Here is a 17,704-nt window from a genome sequence, read left to right as displayed (position 1 = left end):
TTGTGATGCAAGCTTGGGGGTCCGGGAGCCCTGTCCCACGAAGAGTCTTGGGAACTAGGTTTAAAGTCTTAAACTGAATTCTACGGGCAACAGGTAACCAGTGAAGCTTGAGCTTGTGCATGACCTTTGAAATATGATCAAACTTTCATAAAGCTAAATCAAATTAGATACCGGTGTTTCAAATTAGCTTTATCACTGCAAGAGGTTTGCCAGTGAGACCCAGATTGCAGACATTACTATGATCATTCCTCTGCAGGATAGATGCAGCCACCACACTATGTCTGCATTTGGAGAGATTACATTTAGACTGTTGCTCAAAAGCTTAAGCTGAAATGCAGGAAGACACTGTCACATTAATCTGTGCTTCTAAGGTAAGTTCCTTGTGCACTATGTACGAGACTTAAATCAATAATCATGTACTTCGGCGGTGGCCTACTTTTAAAATTGGCTCATTTGCTTTGTTTAATTGATTTCAAAGTCTGTTCAATCAATCTAGTTATAAGGAAAGGATGTCAACTCTAGTTTTATCTAGCCCATCCTTTTCAGCTCCTTCCTCAGCCAAGTAGTGATATAGTAAACCACCTGATATTTTAGAACCACTGGATCACTAATGCTGTTCTGGCATGAACAAATGGAGAATCCTTTTCTTAAGAAGTATGCCAGCCTCATTTGGCGCTAACAGTAATCATGCCGGTTGTAGGACAGCAATTCACAACAAATATTGACTTATTCTCCCTGAATCATAAAACAAGTAACCAAACTGAAAGAACATCTTTGTTTGTTGTTGGCATAATGTTGCATCTCATCCATTGGGTGGTCGATTCGCCTCAAATAAGAAAGAAGCCTTGTTTGAACCCACCTACATTTCTTGTAAACAATGGAGTATAGGATTCATTAGAGATGTTTGGGCTTTGGTTGCAAATCCAATATTTAAAAAAGTGACGCAATTGCACAGCACAGTAAAGGAGACCATACAGTTAGTACCAAAACTATTGTGTCGGCAACCCCAGGTCGTTTACATGTTTTTATATTGTGAAGACAAAATTGTGATGAGAAATGAACAATAATTGTTAATTTCCATGCAACATTCCAGTTTAGTACATTTCATGATCATATCCTTCTCAAAAATCCAACCCAGCCACTAGCAGCCTCCTATCTTTTCCCAGATCACTACTTCAGGCCTGAATATCAAGAATATGTAGTAGGCATACCCAGTGCTTGAAATGAAAAAATAGAAATGTCGGTACCTGTTTGTTTTAGAAAAGTGCTGGCACTCCCCAATTAAAGCTATTACGTCTCTCTTGAGAAGTGCAGGTACTCTCCCTCTCAAAATAAAAAAGTACTGGTACTCAGTAATGGGCCATTTAAATGACTGGGCATACCGAATCTACAATAAAAGGGTGGAGTGATATCACATACTTCAAAGTATAGTAGTTTAACATGCTCGATGCTGATCCTCAGTTTCAAGAAAGGTCTAAACCGCCTACCAAAATTAGTCTGTTAATGATTTTCTTTGCACTCCACAGTGCTCTTTGGAGTGGAGGGCCGCACCCTCTACTATCTCACATTTATTAACATCCTTTTCCCACATGCAGCGAGGCGGTCCATCAAGAGATCACCAATGCATTGTTGCAATGAGCTAAATCAAAAAAATTATTACCACTTTTTCTTGCCCATTTCTTGATATTTGAGCTCACCAGGCATGTTTCTACCTTAACCGCATGCGCGCTAGCGAAATTCCGCTCCTGTGCTGAGATTTTTAAAACCGCACTTTACATGACGAGCTGGGCTCGTCATGAGCGTGCGAGGAGGCTACCTCATGACGAGCCCAGCTCGTCATGAGCGTCGAAGGGGTTAAACAATGCCTTCCTATTTAAAATACATCCCAGATTCCCAATAACTTCAATCCCAAATGGAACCAACACCGGGCAACTCTAAACCATGTGAATATAACCTCAGTCCACAAGACTACAACAATGACAACTCATGGCATCTGAATGTAGCATTGCATTTGGTCTGTTGAGTGTGGGGTATGTGAAATGCAGGTAGTATAACTGTATATGGGGGGGTTCCTCAAACCTGTGTGTACATGTTCTTATAACTGTTCCCTCTCTTTCCCTTGAAACTACCTGCGAGTTGCCTCTTTCCACCTGTTGTGTGAAAACAGTGGCCTATCAGACACCATCTCAAGGAGTGACTTATACAGCCAGGAAACCAATCTGTGGCAATTGCGAAATGTAATGGAGCATGGGCACGATACAGGGACCAAGTTTGGCTGGCTGAACAATGTATCTTAAATTCTAGTTGCGGAACGTTACAAGATCCAGCGGTGGAGATGTATCATGCAGCGGTGGTACAAAGGAGCTTCGGGCCTATGATGTGGAGTCTTGAGTTGTCGTGGAGGATGCCTATGAGGAGGTGCTTGCAATGCACAGTCCTGCTTCATAGATGTATTGTGCGGAGGCGCTGCGAGGATGAGATGTGGACTCCCATGTCATCATCGAGGATGCTATCGATGAGCGGCTTGCGATGTGAAGGCCTACATTAAGAATGCGGCACAGTACCAATGCGGCTGCACTTGGATGCATTGTGCTGCATCCGTTCTGCTTACAGGACAACAGGTGGACTGGCAGAGAACCTTCAGGCCCTCTTCAAAAGGTCTAGGACTGGGGTGGCACCACTTGAAGGGCAAGACTCACAGCAAGTAGAGTCAAGATGCTTGATTCAAGATGGTTAGAGCCATTTCTGTCCCTGATCAGGGGGCCAGCCAACAAGCCCTTGGCGTGACTCTGGTGGTTCTGAGACCAATATGCAGTTCTAGTCATTTCATTTAGGCAGCAGGGCAACAGAGTAGCAGTTCTTCTTGCAGAGCAGCACAGCTGCTGTTCTGAGTCTTCCACGGGTTCAGATGTGTACTGAAGGGTTGTCTGAGGGTTCATTCTTTTTAACTGGTGCCCACTTTGAAATAGGAAATGTTTCTGCAGATTTCCACCCCCAGAGGGGCCTTCAGTGCTCTGTCTCCCTACCCTCTCCACAGCTTGTCGGGGACATAAAAGACTAGGGTAAAACCCTTTTTGAGTGTTCTCTGGCTGACTCTATGTGATGTGCAAGTGTGGTAGATGATTGCCCATCCTGCCAGCACCTATTCCTTCTTTGTCTCACTGTCTGAGAGCAATACACAAAGGACACCTGCCAGCTACGCCTAGTCATGTGACCCATGATATAGGCTGCAGGCACCAAACGGTTAGGGCAAAACTATACCAAGTTTCTAAAAGTGAAAAAAACTGTCTAAGAATGTCAGTTTTGAGAATTGCGACTTAAAATCTAACTTACCATTAAATAGGGTTTAAATTACAATTCTTTAGACACCAAACTCAAAATTCCTACTTGCTCCCATTTGAAAAGTATTACTTATTAAATGCATTAAGGCACCTCCAATTTTATCCTATGGGAGAAGTAGGCCTTGCCGTAATGAAAAGCAAGGTTAGGCTTTTTTTTCTACTAGGATATGTAAAACTTAAAAGTACAAGCCCAACTTTTAAAATGCAGTGCCTGCAGCCCTCTGTGCTGCTTAGGGCCTACCCTAGTGGTGACTTATGTTCATTAAAAAGTAAGGTTCAGGCCTGAGATGTTTAAAAGGGCTTCTAAATTGGGTGATACAATCAGTGCTACAGGCCCACTAGTAACATTTCATTTACAGGCCCTGGGTACACGAAGTTCCACTTTAAGAAAGTTACAAAAAAATTAAATGTGCCAATTGGGTATAAGCCATATTTCACCATGTTTAAAGGAGAGGGCACAAACACATTAGTACTGGTTAGCAGTTGTTAAGTGTAGAGAAACCTAAAAGCCTACAAAAACGGGTACAGAAAAAATGAGGGTGAAGACAAAAGGTTTGAGGATGATCTGCAGAGAGGGCCAAGTTCAACACTTTTCTATTTATAAACTTCGTTCCTTTGTGCCTGCCCCATTGCTACTCAATTAATTAATGGCAAAAATGGAAGTGCCCTTCGTAGGTTATTTGAAATGGTGTGTGTATAGGAGTTGAGCGAAGGATCTTTTTCAAGCTAAAGTTATCTTGATTTCTGCAGTCCTAATGAAGAATAATTTTAATTGCAGAAGTGTAGACTGGCATACAGAATACGCTGTGTAGAGATGAGGGTACTGGTTCAACCAGCGCCAGAATTCTATACACGTTAACGATTGAAGAAATTGAGAGCTGAACTAGAAAATAGAGGCCCTATACCTTCTCCTCGCCTATATTATCTGTGAGGAGGTCTCCGCACGACTGTGGAGATCAACACATAAATAACAACACATTTTCTTAGTGAATCTTGGAGGGAGAAAGGTTAGTGGCTGGATTTGGAAGCGCTTGCTTCTAAAGTGGCAAAGTTCAGGGATGAATAAGGGGGGGTGGTCTTTACAAAGGGTTTTAGGGAGGGACATGCCTCCCCGTCAAAACAATAATACATTGCTATTCACTAGCTGCCCTTCTAAAGTTACTTACTTGCAATAACACTTTTTTCATTTTAAGAACGTATGTAACGTTAATGTACGTTAAATGTTATGAAATCACTGGCAATTAATTCTCTATATCACTTTTAATCATTTTAAAAACATAATATTAAAATATAATTTTTAAATTTAGTTGGCTTTTATTAAATTCAACCTCCGAAAAATTATTTTATATTTATTTTATTCAAAATAATTAATTTTTACATTTAAATCTGTTATTAATGCTGTAACATTTGTCATATTATTCTTCATTTAAAATAAATATATAAAAAATTAACCTTAATAATCAACATAAAAAATATTTGCAAATGATTTAAAACTTTACAATCTTTAAAACTTTCTCTATAGTTTACCATACTGTGGTCTCCAACCCCATTGTGGAGATCTCCGTCAAGTGGTCGAAACATCAAATGCGGTCGCAAAGTCAATACTTTTGGTAACTTTACAGTTGTATTTCACTGTTTTTACTGACTCTACTCCCTATTTCAGGTTGTACTGACAGGTAAGTTTCCACTTGTAAGTAACTTTACACTTGTAAATGGTGAGTAGCCAAACTTAGTAAAGTTACTCAAAAGTGTGAGAGTTTATTTACTCACAGTAAATCTACATTTGTAGATTTACACATGAATAGGCACACTAGAGTTTATTGGTGTGGGCGATACTCCAAAATTAGCAGAGTTCCTGCCCAACCAAACATGCAGTTTCCCACCACATTTAAGATTCAAGAGAACTGCTGGCTTCCCACAACAGAGCCTCAGCTGACTGGAAGGCAGGGCAGGTCCTGCCCGTGTCTACAAGCAACATAGTGAACCGGGACAGGGAAAATAAAGCAATGGCCCTCTTGTTCAGGGAGAAAACAAAAAGTGAATGCAGAGTAAGCCAAACAAACACTGATCCTACTTGATATTCATCTGTGAAATCTGTGTGTCCACTGCACTAGTGGATGCACTGATGTTACAGAGATTACCACCAAGGAGACATGGATCTCTAAAGATAGTGCCAGTCCGTAATGCCTCTGCTCACCTGGGAAGCTGGCTTATTACCCTCCAGACCCTAAATGATCACCAAAGATTTCCATTTTGGCGCATATTCCAAATAGTATCCCCCGGTTTGAGGTGCCAACACTTTGAGTTATAATGAAATAGATTTTTTGTGTAATTGTTTGTAGGAAAAAGTTATGTTCACATAGTGAGACAAAGAGGCAGTAAGTTGTGACATCAGACTTCTATGTAACAATAGTGTGAAAGTGGGAAATAAATAAGTACTATTGCCATAAAAACAAATGTGGATATTGTAAAGATATTGCAGTTTGAAATAATAGGGTACAAAAGGGGGTGGTCATGGACGGAGCATCTGAACCAATCACACACTCACACCCAGTCAACAGATCTGGGTTTAATCCATCACCCTTCTTTAGCCCACTCTGCCACCCCAGTTCAGACATGGCCATATGCAAATCAGTCTGACCCTGTGCCTCATGGGAACAGTCCAGCCCGAACTGCCAAGCCATGCCTTCCCTGGACTGGAATCAAGCTTCCTAGGACCGGTTTCTGGCATTTCAGCCGTCTTCAGCCAGGCTTGCTTGAATCCAGTGTCAAAGTGAGCAAGGGACTCAACATCTGAGCATACCCTGCCAACTTATGACGAACAAAGCGGTACAAAAGGGAGTGGTGATGGACTGAGCATCTGAACCAATCAAACACTCACACCCAGTCAACAGATCTGGGTTTAATCCATCACCGTTCTTTAGCCCACTCTGCCACCCCAGTTCAGACATGGCCATATGCAAATCAGTCTGACCCTGTGCCTCATGGGAACAGTCCAGCCCGAACTGCCAAGCCATGCCTTCCCTGGACTGGAATCAAGCTTCCTAGGACCGGTTTCTGGCATTTCAGCCGTCTTCAGCCAGGCTTGCTTGAATCCAGTGTCAAAGTGAGCAAGGGACTCAACATCTGAGCATACCCTGCCAACTTATGACGAACAAAGCGGTACAAAAGGGAGTGGTGATGGACTGAGCATCTGAACCAATCAAACACTCACACCCAGTCAACAGATCTGGGTTTAATCCATCACCGTTCTTTAGCCCACTCTGCCACCCCAGTTCAGACATGGCCATATGCAAATCAGTCTGACCCTGTGCCTCATGGGAACAGTCCAGCCCGAACTGCCAAGCCATGCCTTCCCTGGACCGGAATCAAGCTTCCTAGGACCGGTTTCTGGCATTTCAGCCGTCTTCAGCCAGGCTTGCTTGAATCCAGTGGCAAAGTGAGCAAGGGACTCAACGTCTGAGCATACCCTGCCAACTTATGGCGAAATAATGGGGCAGTGGAAACATTTAAGAAATTGAGTTATGTGACAGAATAAGACAAGTGGGAAAACTAGCTTAGCACAGAGCAGACAGGGCAAACTTAAGAGGCAATGTGTAAAGTATTTGTGCAACACTTAAATTACAGTAACATTGACAACCCCACAAAAAGACTCCTCACTGGTTCACTGGTTAAACAATAGAGAATATTTATATGAGTAAAACAAGACCAACATGACAAAAATCCAATAAGTGGAACTTGAGATATGAATTTTTAAGGAATAAACTGCAATATCGTGCTTAGAAGTCAGTAGTGGTTATGGGTTACTTGAGATCACCCTGGACCTTGGTAAATACAAAGTTTCAAGCCGATCGTGATGGAGGGCCAGGCCCGCTGAAAAAGGACCATGGATGGAGCAAGCATTGGCGTTGAAGACTCAATGTGTCGGCTCCAATTCACGCAATTGGGTCGATGAGCAGAAGTTGAGCCTTGCAGTCGGGTCCCACGTCGTTGCTGACCCATACGATACAGGCACTGCATCATCATGAACCTAGCGGTTTGGACCTCTGATCGGTGCTGCGCCGTCACCGAACCTCCACAATGGGAGTTGCTATTTCCTCTCCAGAACCACTGCACCGCTTAAGAAGAGTTCATCCAGACAAATCCAGGAGAAGGATCACTTCACAGCCAATCCACAGCTTGCGAAACATACTTCCAAAGTGACTGTACAGCTGGAGAACAGCATCCACAGATTCCTCCACTGCTGGAGAAGGACACCGCAAGAGCCACCCTGTGTCAGGGAAAGCAGGTCTCCAGAGCACTCTCTGCTCTAGAACTGTGCCTCTGGAGCAACTCCATATAAGGAGGCAGGAACTCAAGAGCTCTCCACAGCTGCAGCAGGATATAACTCTTTGCCTGGAGTTGAAGCAGGATTGAAGGACATCTTTGATTGCCTTGAGACTTCAAAAAAAGGGGGAAAACCAGCAAGACCTTGAAGAAACTTGGGTTCAAGGATGTACAGAGCAGGTCCAGTCATTGTCACTCTCAGACAAGAGGCAGCAGATAGCAGGCCAGCACAGCAAAGCAGGTATCAGAGTGGACGTCCATCCTACAGCACAGCAGCTCTTCTTTCTGGCAGCATGTCCTGGGATCCAGCAAAGTTCTGATTGCAGGGGTCCATTCCCTTTAAAAGTGGGATATTTCTGACATACAATTTAAAATACGACTAAATTGTGAGTCCAGAGACACCAAACTCCAAGTCTCTATCTTTTCCCAGTTGAAATTTACGCTTAACAGATGTTTTAAGGCAATCTCAATGTTAACCAATGGGAAATACAGGCCTTGCAGCAGTGAAAAACAAATGTAATAGTTTTTCTCATTCAGGACATGTAACATCTCTTTGAAATCTGGACTATGACAATGTTCTGTATCAGGGCCTTTCAGAAAATCTGACCCAGTCATTAAAAAATTATGCAGAACATGGCAATCCGCCTATTGTATAAAATAGCGAAATATGTATCAGTGTCTTTATACCGGGAGAGACTTCACTGGTTGCCAGTTCAACAACAGATAATCTACAAAGCACTGACCCTGACACACCAAGCCCTCCACAACAAGGAGCCTGTGTACCTCAATGAAATAATCAAGGAATACTGCCCAGGGAGACCCTTGTGTTTCAGCAAAGCCAGATTAATTTTGGTTCCCCTTTTCAAAAGGCAACGGGGGGAGACTCTTCCTTCTCCGTTAAAACAGAAGGCACGTGGAAGCAGCTGACTGAAAATTTAAAGTCCATCTTGGATGAAATTAAATGTAAAAAGGAGCTGAAAACTCTCTTATTCAGACGACTTCAGTGATGTTAGGACTGTGGTGGCCCTCAGATCTGTTTCCTCTTTGGTTGCCTAAACCGAGCCAGGACTCTCTTTTGAGTAGCTGCACTATAGAAGAATCTGCCATTCATCCATTTGAAACTCGAGCATGCATGTCCTACTTTGTAAAAATACACTGCAACTTGCTCATAGGATGGACTAGGGCCTACCTTAGGAGTGACTTACATGTAATAAAAGGGAAGGTTTGGGCCTGGCAAGTAGGTGAACTTGCCAGGCCGAAATGGAAGTTCAAAATTGCACACACAGGGTCTGCAGTGCCAGTCCTGAAACTTGTTTAAAGGGCTACTGAAGTGGGTGGCCCAAGCAGGGCTGCAGGCCCAATAGTACCATTTAATTTACATGCCATGGGCAAATATAGTGCACTTTACTAGGAACGTATAAGTAAATTAAATATGCCAACTGTAGATAAACCAATGTTACCATGTTTTGAGTACAGAGCCTTGGCATCCCAAAGCCAGTAAAAATGAAGTCAGAAAAACAGGGCTGAAGGCAAAATATCAGGAGAAATCATGCCAAGGCTAGTAGGTCTAACACAGTGGAAGGCCCTGTGCAAATGTTGACCGATCAACTTGCAGCTGCCTATTGCTGTGTTTGGTTGTTTACAAGGTGGAATCTTTGCACAGACAGTTTTACTATGTGTAAATATCGCAAAATAATGAAGTATTACTATCACAAAATGTCCCGCATTATGCCGAAGAATGTGCCTTTTCCTGCTGCATTATTTAGTCTCCCTGCTGCATAATCTGGTACTCCTTTGCTGCATAATAATTCTATTGTCCCTTAGTATTGGTTGTAACCCAAGCCCAAAAATGCTTATTTCAGTCATAAGGCATAAGGCATTAACAAATCCAGTTCCCTGGCAGGTTTACCAAGTGAAACAGTCAGTATATGGAGTAACTAATACATAGGCTACTCTGGGCACAAAGTTATTTTTAAATTCAGGATTGGAGACGGTGACTAAAAGCACAGTCGTTTTTGTTGCTGAAGCTTCACCGTTCTTGAACCTCTAATGGCAGGGTTCAGAAAACCTCAAGAGCTCAGGCTAGTTACCCTCAACTAGGTGAGAGAGCCAGACCACCATGTGCATGGGTTTCAGTGTCATACGGTAAGCATCAGAAGATTACTGGAGTCAGTGATTATTCCTCTGTGGTGACCGGTATAAAAAAGATGGGCGCCCCCTGCTGGGGATTCCAAGCAAGGGTTATCATAACCTGACTGCATAACCTGGATGATAGAAGGTGTTTGCAGTGCCAGATTAAACCCTGTGGAGCCCGGACTAGGAATGCATAACTATCCTCATGTAAAGCCGCGGTGCCAGAGCAACTTTGACTGATGCCCGGTGGAGCTGTCATATGCAGCTATTGATGAGTTTGGCTCTGATTCACCCCTCGGTCGGCACCTACCCAGCCGGACATCGGACATCGTTTTCCTCGCCTCCACGTTGTGTTTTCCAACCTGCATTCCCTACCCCTGTTTACCATTCCCCTCTACCTCTTCACTCCCCATAAGATGTGTGTCCGCGCTAATAATCTTACATTATTGTGTAATCTCATGTTTCTTCTTTTCTCCTATGTCAATACTTGTCTATGTAATTATGGAACCTGTATCTGACAGATCCTCATGTCATGTAAAGCGCTCTGATACCTCCGGGTCTAGCCAGCGCTATATAAAACTTTGCAAATAAAAAATAAATAAATGCAAACCGGCCCTGACAATAGAGTCGGTCTGGCCGGAGTGGAGTTGGGGGGTGCGGGGGGTGCACGAGGAAAACACTGCAGCTGCTTTCGTTACAGGAGGTCGATATTGCAGCTATGGTGCATAACCAGCCCCCGGTAACAAAAACTCCCCTAGGCAATAAACATTTTGGGGGCCTCTCCGCAATCAATTTCAGAAAGCTTGATTGAAATTTTATTTCAATAACAAATCAATATTATTTTGATCCGTTGTCGCGGGCCCCTGAAGAGAGTGGGGTCCATAGGCTGGTACCTACTTTGCTAACTTGGTAATCAGGAACTGAAAGTTTGCATATTTGTAGTACCTGTGATTGCCGCACCATTGTGTTTAATTGATAATGTTACAATTATCCAGGAGTACTCTACATTTTATATCAACACCATACAATTTACAGGTGAGGGTCATTTCACATTGGTTGTTAGAAACATCTGATGCACCATTTATTTCAAAAGCTGAAGCAGGGATCCTGAAGAGTTTAGTTGTATTGTTAACTCCCAACTCACTCAAAATGTTTTCTTTTATCTAGGATTTGGCTTTCCTAATGTAGGTGTGTTTGTACAAGATTATCATGACCCTATATGTTCTTGCATACTTTAATAGAGTAATATGGGCCACAACTGAGTTTTTTTAACTTTAAATGGATAATGTTATTGCACAAGCAATATGGTAAGCGCAATGGTTAAACATACTCATACTCCATTGTACTAAATCTTTTTCAGAACCTGAATGCAGCACAATCCAGCTTCTTACCTGACAAAGAAAAGCAAGAACTTATAAAGCAACTCAGCGAAGCTTATAAACAATGACATAAACCTGTGTGTGTTCAAATATTCCAAGCATCTTTTTTCAAATTCGATTCGATTCAATTTGAATGGGTCCTGACCTAGTTTTTTCTTTGTAAATATTTATTGCTAAACACCTTAATTGTTCACCACCTGCTAATTAATTGTGATATTATTAATGGATTAAGGGCTGTATTTAAGATGCACGCAGAAGGCAATATGTATGGATTTAGAAACCAAGAATTTTCTTTCATACATGTTACTGTTTACACGTTCACTACTGTAATGATTTTTATTAATCAAACAATAAAGCATATATATATTTATTTATTATTATTTATATATACATAAAGCTGAAGTAGCATTTTATTTTAAAGTGATATTAAGGGGGAGGGCCTAGAATATTCTTTGTAAAAATGAAACTATGCAGCAATATTCAACATTCACAAATTTGGGCCCTATTTCGATGTCAAGCGGACCGTTGCGGATACGGGTCCGACCGACCTTTTTTATTAACCTTCCCTCCCACCCAACAAATAAAGGATACTTTTGGAGTGGAAGTGAATTTTATCTTTAAAGTTACGCCCCTAAACACCCAGTATTCATAAGTGCTCCCTGAAACATGGTTGAGCCCACCCCGACCTTTAGGAGGTGGGGTGAACCAGAGGATGAAGCATGTCACTACTAGAGTGAGTGAGGGTTATATAAAGAAAAGGCTCTCTTTCCCTTATGTGCTACCATCTGGCATACTGACCATCCCCCATCTCTTTACCTCTTCTACAGGAACCTTCCTGGTTCCAGAGGGGATACTAATGTTTGTTTGAGTTTATGACAGAGAGGAGGTATCCCTTCCATCACCTTAATTGAGGACCTCTCTACCATTCTAGGGTCCCCAACTGGGATCCCTAACCTTGTGCAAAAGGGCTTCCAAGGTTGTCCTCTGGCGGGCGTATAGGGCAGTTGCGAGGAGCCAACTCATAGCCAATGTAATGAGCAAGAGAGCTGTCAGGACAAAAATTGCTTTGGAAATGAAGGAAGAGCTACTGGATGGAGAGGCCATGTATGCTGCCTCATCAGACCCGGATCTGGCTTTGAGCTTTGCCCACCTTAGGGAGAGCTTTAGGTGCCTGGGTACGGCTGTATTTTGCAGTCGCAAAGGAGATTTCGGCCCCTTTGCAACCGCAAAATAGGTGAGCCCAATTTACTAACCCTATTTTGCGAGTCTCTAATAAATTAACAAGTCACAAAATAGGTTTAGCTACTCGCTATTAGGAAGGGGCATTCCAAGGGTGACCCTTCCTAATAACGAGTCCATAACCCATGTATGAATGTTTTGCGACCGCAATTGCGTTCGCAAAATTCTCGCAGTTTACCATCCTGCTCAGAAGGGTGGTATGGCACCCTCAAACGGGAAGGGATCCCCAGGGGACCCCTTCGCCTTTAGGAATGCATGCGCATGCGCAAATATTTTTTTAAATATTTTTTAAGAGCAGTCGGTGGTCCCAGAGACCACTGCCTGCCCTTAAAAAATGAAACTGAAAAGTTTAATTTTTAATATTTAAATGCAGCCTGTTTTCCTTTAAGGTAAACGGGCTGCATCTAAAAAAACTGCTTTATTGACAAAGCAGTCCCTGGTTGACCCCAGCAGGCCACCATCCCTGGGAGAGCCAGCCATTCCCAATGGGGTTGCAAATTGCAACACCTTCATTATTATTCATGAGGTATGCAATTTGCGACCCCATTGGAAATGGCAAACAGTGTTTGAGATACTGTTGTACATTGGAGTTTGTGACTCGCAAATTGGGACTCACAATTTCTCACAATTTGCGAGTCGCAAAATCCAATGGTCGTACATCTGGCCATTTGTCCACCAGGAAGGCAAGACACGCTGCTGGGTACAGCAGTCCCATATACATGAGAAGGAGAAAAATACCGGATAGATGCTAGCCTGGCTAAGGAAGAAAGAGGAAAGCCAGAGGTGGATCTCGATGATGCGTTTGCATCAGGTAGGGCTAACGGAAGCAGCAGGGGTGATTGTGCAGACATTTGAACGAATCCTGTGGGACTTGAATGCCTCCCATCACTCCAAGGAGGTGGCAGATAATATACATACATTCCTGGGGGGCATCCTGGTACCACAGCTGAAAGGGACGCTAGGACTTCCCTAGACACGGAATTGTAGAGTGGGAGATAGTAGAGGCACTATCTCAAAATAAGAGTGGGAAAGCTCTGGGCACTAATGGCCACCCCCTCCCCCCAGATTTTCAAGTGTGTGAAAAGCAAGGTGATAAATCCCATTAGGGAGATGTACAGCGAGGCATGTGGATGGGGTACACTTCCCGGAGACCTTAGACAGGCTACCAATGTCCTGACTCATAAACCAGGGAATGCTCCTAAAAATATTCTGCCTACAGGCTGATATCCTAAATATTGAAGTGAAAACACTTGCCAAAGTACTAGCTAACTGCCTACTGCCAGTAATAGAGAGTATAGGGACCCCGGATCAGTCCAACTTCATGCCCCACCGATCCACTCAACATAATCTCCAACTCCTTTTTGGGTATTTGGGCTGTGGAGCAAATGTGTCAGAACTGGCAATACTCCAGACTCTTGATGCAGAGAAAACATTTGATTCACTTGAATAGCCCTACTGTGATGGGACGGAGACTAGGAGGACGTGATCTCTCTCTATGAGGACAATGTCCTATTATACCTTGCGGACTCTTCTCCAGAATTAAGATCAACTGGGGAAAGTCCATTGCCTACCCCTTGATGTAGTTGACTCAGCAGAATGACTGGGCCAGTCTCTTGATCTGGGAGGACACTGGATTCACATATGTAAGTATATATGCAACACTGATTTTTAAAACCAACCTGAGGCGTATGTTTGTTAACTTCATCTGGATGTGGTCCATTGGCAGAGGCTGGCCCTTTTTCTGCTATGGAGAGCAGCCCTATATAAAATGATTTACTTCCATGTTCCTGGGATGGTGGCCCACCATGGATAGCCATCAGGGCACTGACTAAATGAACAATGGATGGAGGCATTGACCTGCTGGACCTCCTCCTGTACTACTTGGCAAATCTGTTGCTGGTTGTTCATGACTGATCCTTTGCTGACCAGCGAAAGCACGCCCTGATGACCCATACCCGGCAACAGATCTGCACTGCTACACTAGTGGTTGTACAGCACAGGAGGGCATTTGGCCCTTCAAGATCCAGCGGCTGCAGTGGTCTGGGAGACGCTTGACATGCAGGCTGCGCTGGGCAGACAAACTGACTCTGGAGACGTCACTAGTGGTTGTGAGAGCTTTCATGGAGCTCCGCGAGTGACGGGTCACTGACAGTGGGATAGGATTGGCAGCTCGAAGCTAGGGGTGGTTGTCCTTTGAGGACCTAAAGAGACAATACAACATGCCAGAAGGTCAATTCCTGCAATATCTGCAAGTTAAATCTATCCTGGTCCAAAATATCACACTACCTAAAGAGGTAGATGGGATGAAAGCCTGCCAGAATATAGGGTGCTGGGTGCCCCCGGCACAGAAACACCACATCCAGCTATACTCTACACTGCTCACCAATAGTCCGCCCCCCGCCCCTTGAAAATGCTAAAGGAGTGATGGAAATGAGACCTGGTTAGGTTTCAGGATAGGTGGGGAGCAGCACGTAGATTCTCTGGGGAGGTGGCTATCTGGGATGGATTTTGGCTGATTCAGCTAAAACTATTATACTGGGCATACTTCACCCACATGAGGCTACTGGCTATGGGCATGACGGACACAGATGGATGCCTGAGAGGGTGTGGCCAATGGGGCACATTACTGCACACAATTTGGGAGTGAAGTGTTTCTGGAAGGGCATACAGCAGAGGCTTGCAGGGATGGTGGGAGGTACCCCTTGGATAATAGTCCTGGGCATGTGGGGGGAGGTGACCCTTGACAGATACCCACTCCTCCTGTGTAACATAATCCTGGCAGGTGCTCAGCGTGGTATCATATGATGCAGGGAGATTCCGATGGTTCTATCAGTGAAAGGCTGGTTGTTCAACGTTGAGTGGTGTAGACAGGTCAAGGTACCGATATACCGGGCAAGGGGAAGACCCCAAAAGTTCCCAAAGGTTTGGGTCCGCTGGACAGACGTTGGGGAGGAGTGAAAGGGGGGAATTTCCCCAGTAGCTGGATTCAAAGGGTACTCCCAACCATAGCAGGAAATACAAAAGGGTGCGGGCGCGCGAAAAAAGAATGACATAGGGATCAATGTGGGGAATTCTTCCCCTGTGTTAGTCTGATTATAGCACTCCATGTTTGTAGATGCCATTGAAGTGGGTTTGCATTGATGTATGCTGCAGCACCCAGGGTTTGGTTGAAAATGTTCTCTCAATCTGTTTTTGTAGTTTTTGATAAACACACAATCAACAGAATTTTAAAAACATCTGTTTTAGGCTAGTGTTGGCTCTTTTGCAGGTCACTGGGCAAATTCATAAATTAAAGAATAGCTTTTTAGTTCAACATCCCAAAGTCATGACCCATGCAAGTGTTACAGTGCTCAAGAGCAATTTCTTGGACTTATTCTGATGCCATATTGCTAGTCAATCACTACATTTGTTTAAGGAAGCAACAGATTACTGCAGGGTGGGAGGTGCTTATTTTAAATATTTTTTGCTTAAACTGAAAATGTAATGAATCAATGCAATTGTATTTCAAATATTTTATATTATGGGTGTTGTTATTTATGTACAACACATTTAATAACATGCTTAGAACACCCGAGGTTATGGAACCATGAAAATCAATACTTTATCATTGTGTGGCTTCTGATTCTGGGAACAACACATAGATTGTCAGTACCTAGTCTTCTGGAGCAGTCTGCAGCATAGCTCTGACTTTAGGCCTGAAACGAAGTGGGAGTCTTTCTCTAAGGTGCTCTGTACATGGGAAATACGAACTTAAATTCCATGCAGTCTCTCATTGATGTTCAGCATGAATGTTCTCTCCGCAAACACATTTTCTTTTTTTTATTTCACAGAAGTGTGAAAGATTTTATCTAGAAAAGTTTAAACTGTGCATATAACTATGTGAGACCCAGCAAAGAAACAAATTGTTCTTTCAGGAGATAATGGGTGTCTTAACAATCCGAAGGATTTCTCTGGTTAAATACCTTCTTGGCAAATAGTATCCCCAAATATTTCATTGTGCGGTTACTCAACTTATATCAACTTTGTCTGATCTTCAAGTCAGTTCCCCAAAACATTTCTAGAACACTATCTGAATTCTTGTCATGCTTCAACTGATCCTCTTTTAAAAACGTGGATTGTATATTGAAAAGCTAAATATCTACCCTTGCTATCCAGTAACTCATGCATTATTCTCTGAAATATTGAAGCTAAGTTTGCATTTTCAAAATAGAATAAGTAAATATTTGACCGCACCCCACAAGACTCAAGCTGTACTTCACTGAGAAGGCCTGAGTAGACTATAGCCAGTGTGGGGTTGCCTATGTTCCCATCTGGAGGAACTCACCCTGGCAGTTCTGCCTGGAGTGGCATAGTGGGCAAAACAATGGTCTGGAATGTGGCCCCAAAGGATCTTCAGGAGTTGATATGGATTCCCTCCATGGTCTAGTTGTTTCTTGCAGAGTATGCCTAAGTGGGTCTTTGTTCACTGTACAACAGGATTCAAGCTATACTTCACCGATGAGGCCTAAGAAGCCTGGGAATGGTCTGGTGTTACTTTTGTTCCCATCTGTAGGTGGTCCTGGCCTGGCAGGTCAGACTGTTCCCATTGGAGCTGGACCGAGATTGATTTGCATATGTCTGCTCTCTATCAGGAGAGGCATAGTGGAGAAAAACAATGGTCTGGAGTACAGCCCGAGGCCCGAGTGACTGTCAGCGGCTGAGATTGATTTAAGCATTCATGCCAGCACTATGTTGCTTGTTGTAAGAATGTGACTTTTGTTGAGTCAGCTTGAGGTGAGTTGAAAGAGATTGTGTAGTCGAATCCTGGTAATGTTTCTTAAATTTCTACAATTTCAAATCTGCCAGAGGAAGGATCACAACAAGTCTGGGATTCACCCATGTATAAAACTATGCCATCTGGACAATAAAATATCACTCGGGGAGATGGCACAAACATGATTATGTGCCATAGCGTGGAGCAGTGCCAGCGGTACCTCTTTTTTTTTTTAAGTTCAAGTTTATTGAAACCAAAACATAGCATAGAATACAGAAAGTAATACACTCAATCAATGAAAGGTATATGAGATATAAAAATAAAATTGAGAAGGCATAATAAAACGGAATCAATAAACACCTATATCTAAATCATGGAAAAGGAAAACAAGGGGAGAAAAGGAAACAAAACAAAAAGGGAAGTGAAGTATGAATATTCCATAAAATATAACATTGTATGCAGATATTAAAACTTAAATAAGATGTATACAATTGACAGCGAGTAATAAATAAGCATAAAACTTTATAAATCGA

General features: G+C 43.0%; 1 protein-coding gene across 3 annotated transcripts in view; it reads left to right on the top strand.

Annotated features, from left to right (window-relative positions):
• Nucleotides 1–11,549, top strand: part of LOC144768344 (adenosine deaminase-like) — a 150,426-nt gene extending 138,877 nt beyond the window's left edge. For all 3 annotated transcript variants that reach the window (XM_078651930.1, XM_078651929.1, XM_078651928.1), the window contains one exon: nucleotides 11,161–11,549. In XM_078651930.1, coding sequence (XP_078508056.1) covers nucleotides 11,161–11,247 — 87 coding nt within the window. In that variant the 3' untranslated portion in view covers nucleotides 11,248–11,549. The remainder of the gene's footprint in view (nucleotides 1–11,160) is intronic.
• The last annotated feature ends 6,155 nt before the right edge of the window (nucleotides 11,550–17,704 follow it).

Source organism: Lissotriton helveticus, chromosome 7 (genome assembly GCF_964261635.1).
Source record: "Lissotriton helveticus chromosome 7, aLisHel1.1, whole genome shotgun sequence".
NCBI lineage: Eukaryota > Metazoa > Chordata > Amphibia > Caudata > Salamandridae > Lissotriton > Lissotriton helveticus.
This window is presented reverse-complemented; position numbering and strand designations above follow the sequence as displayed.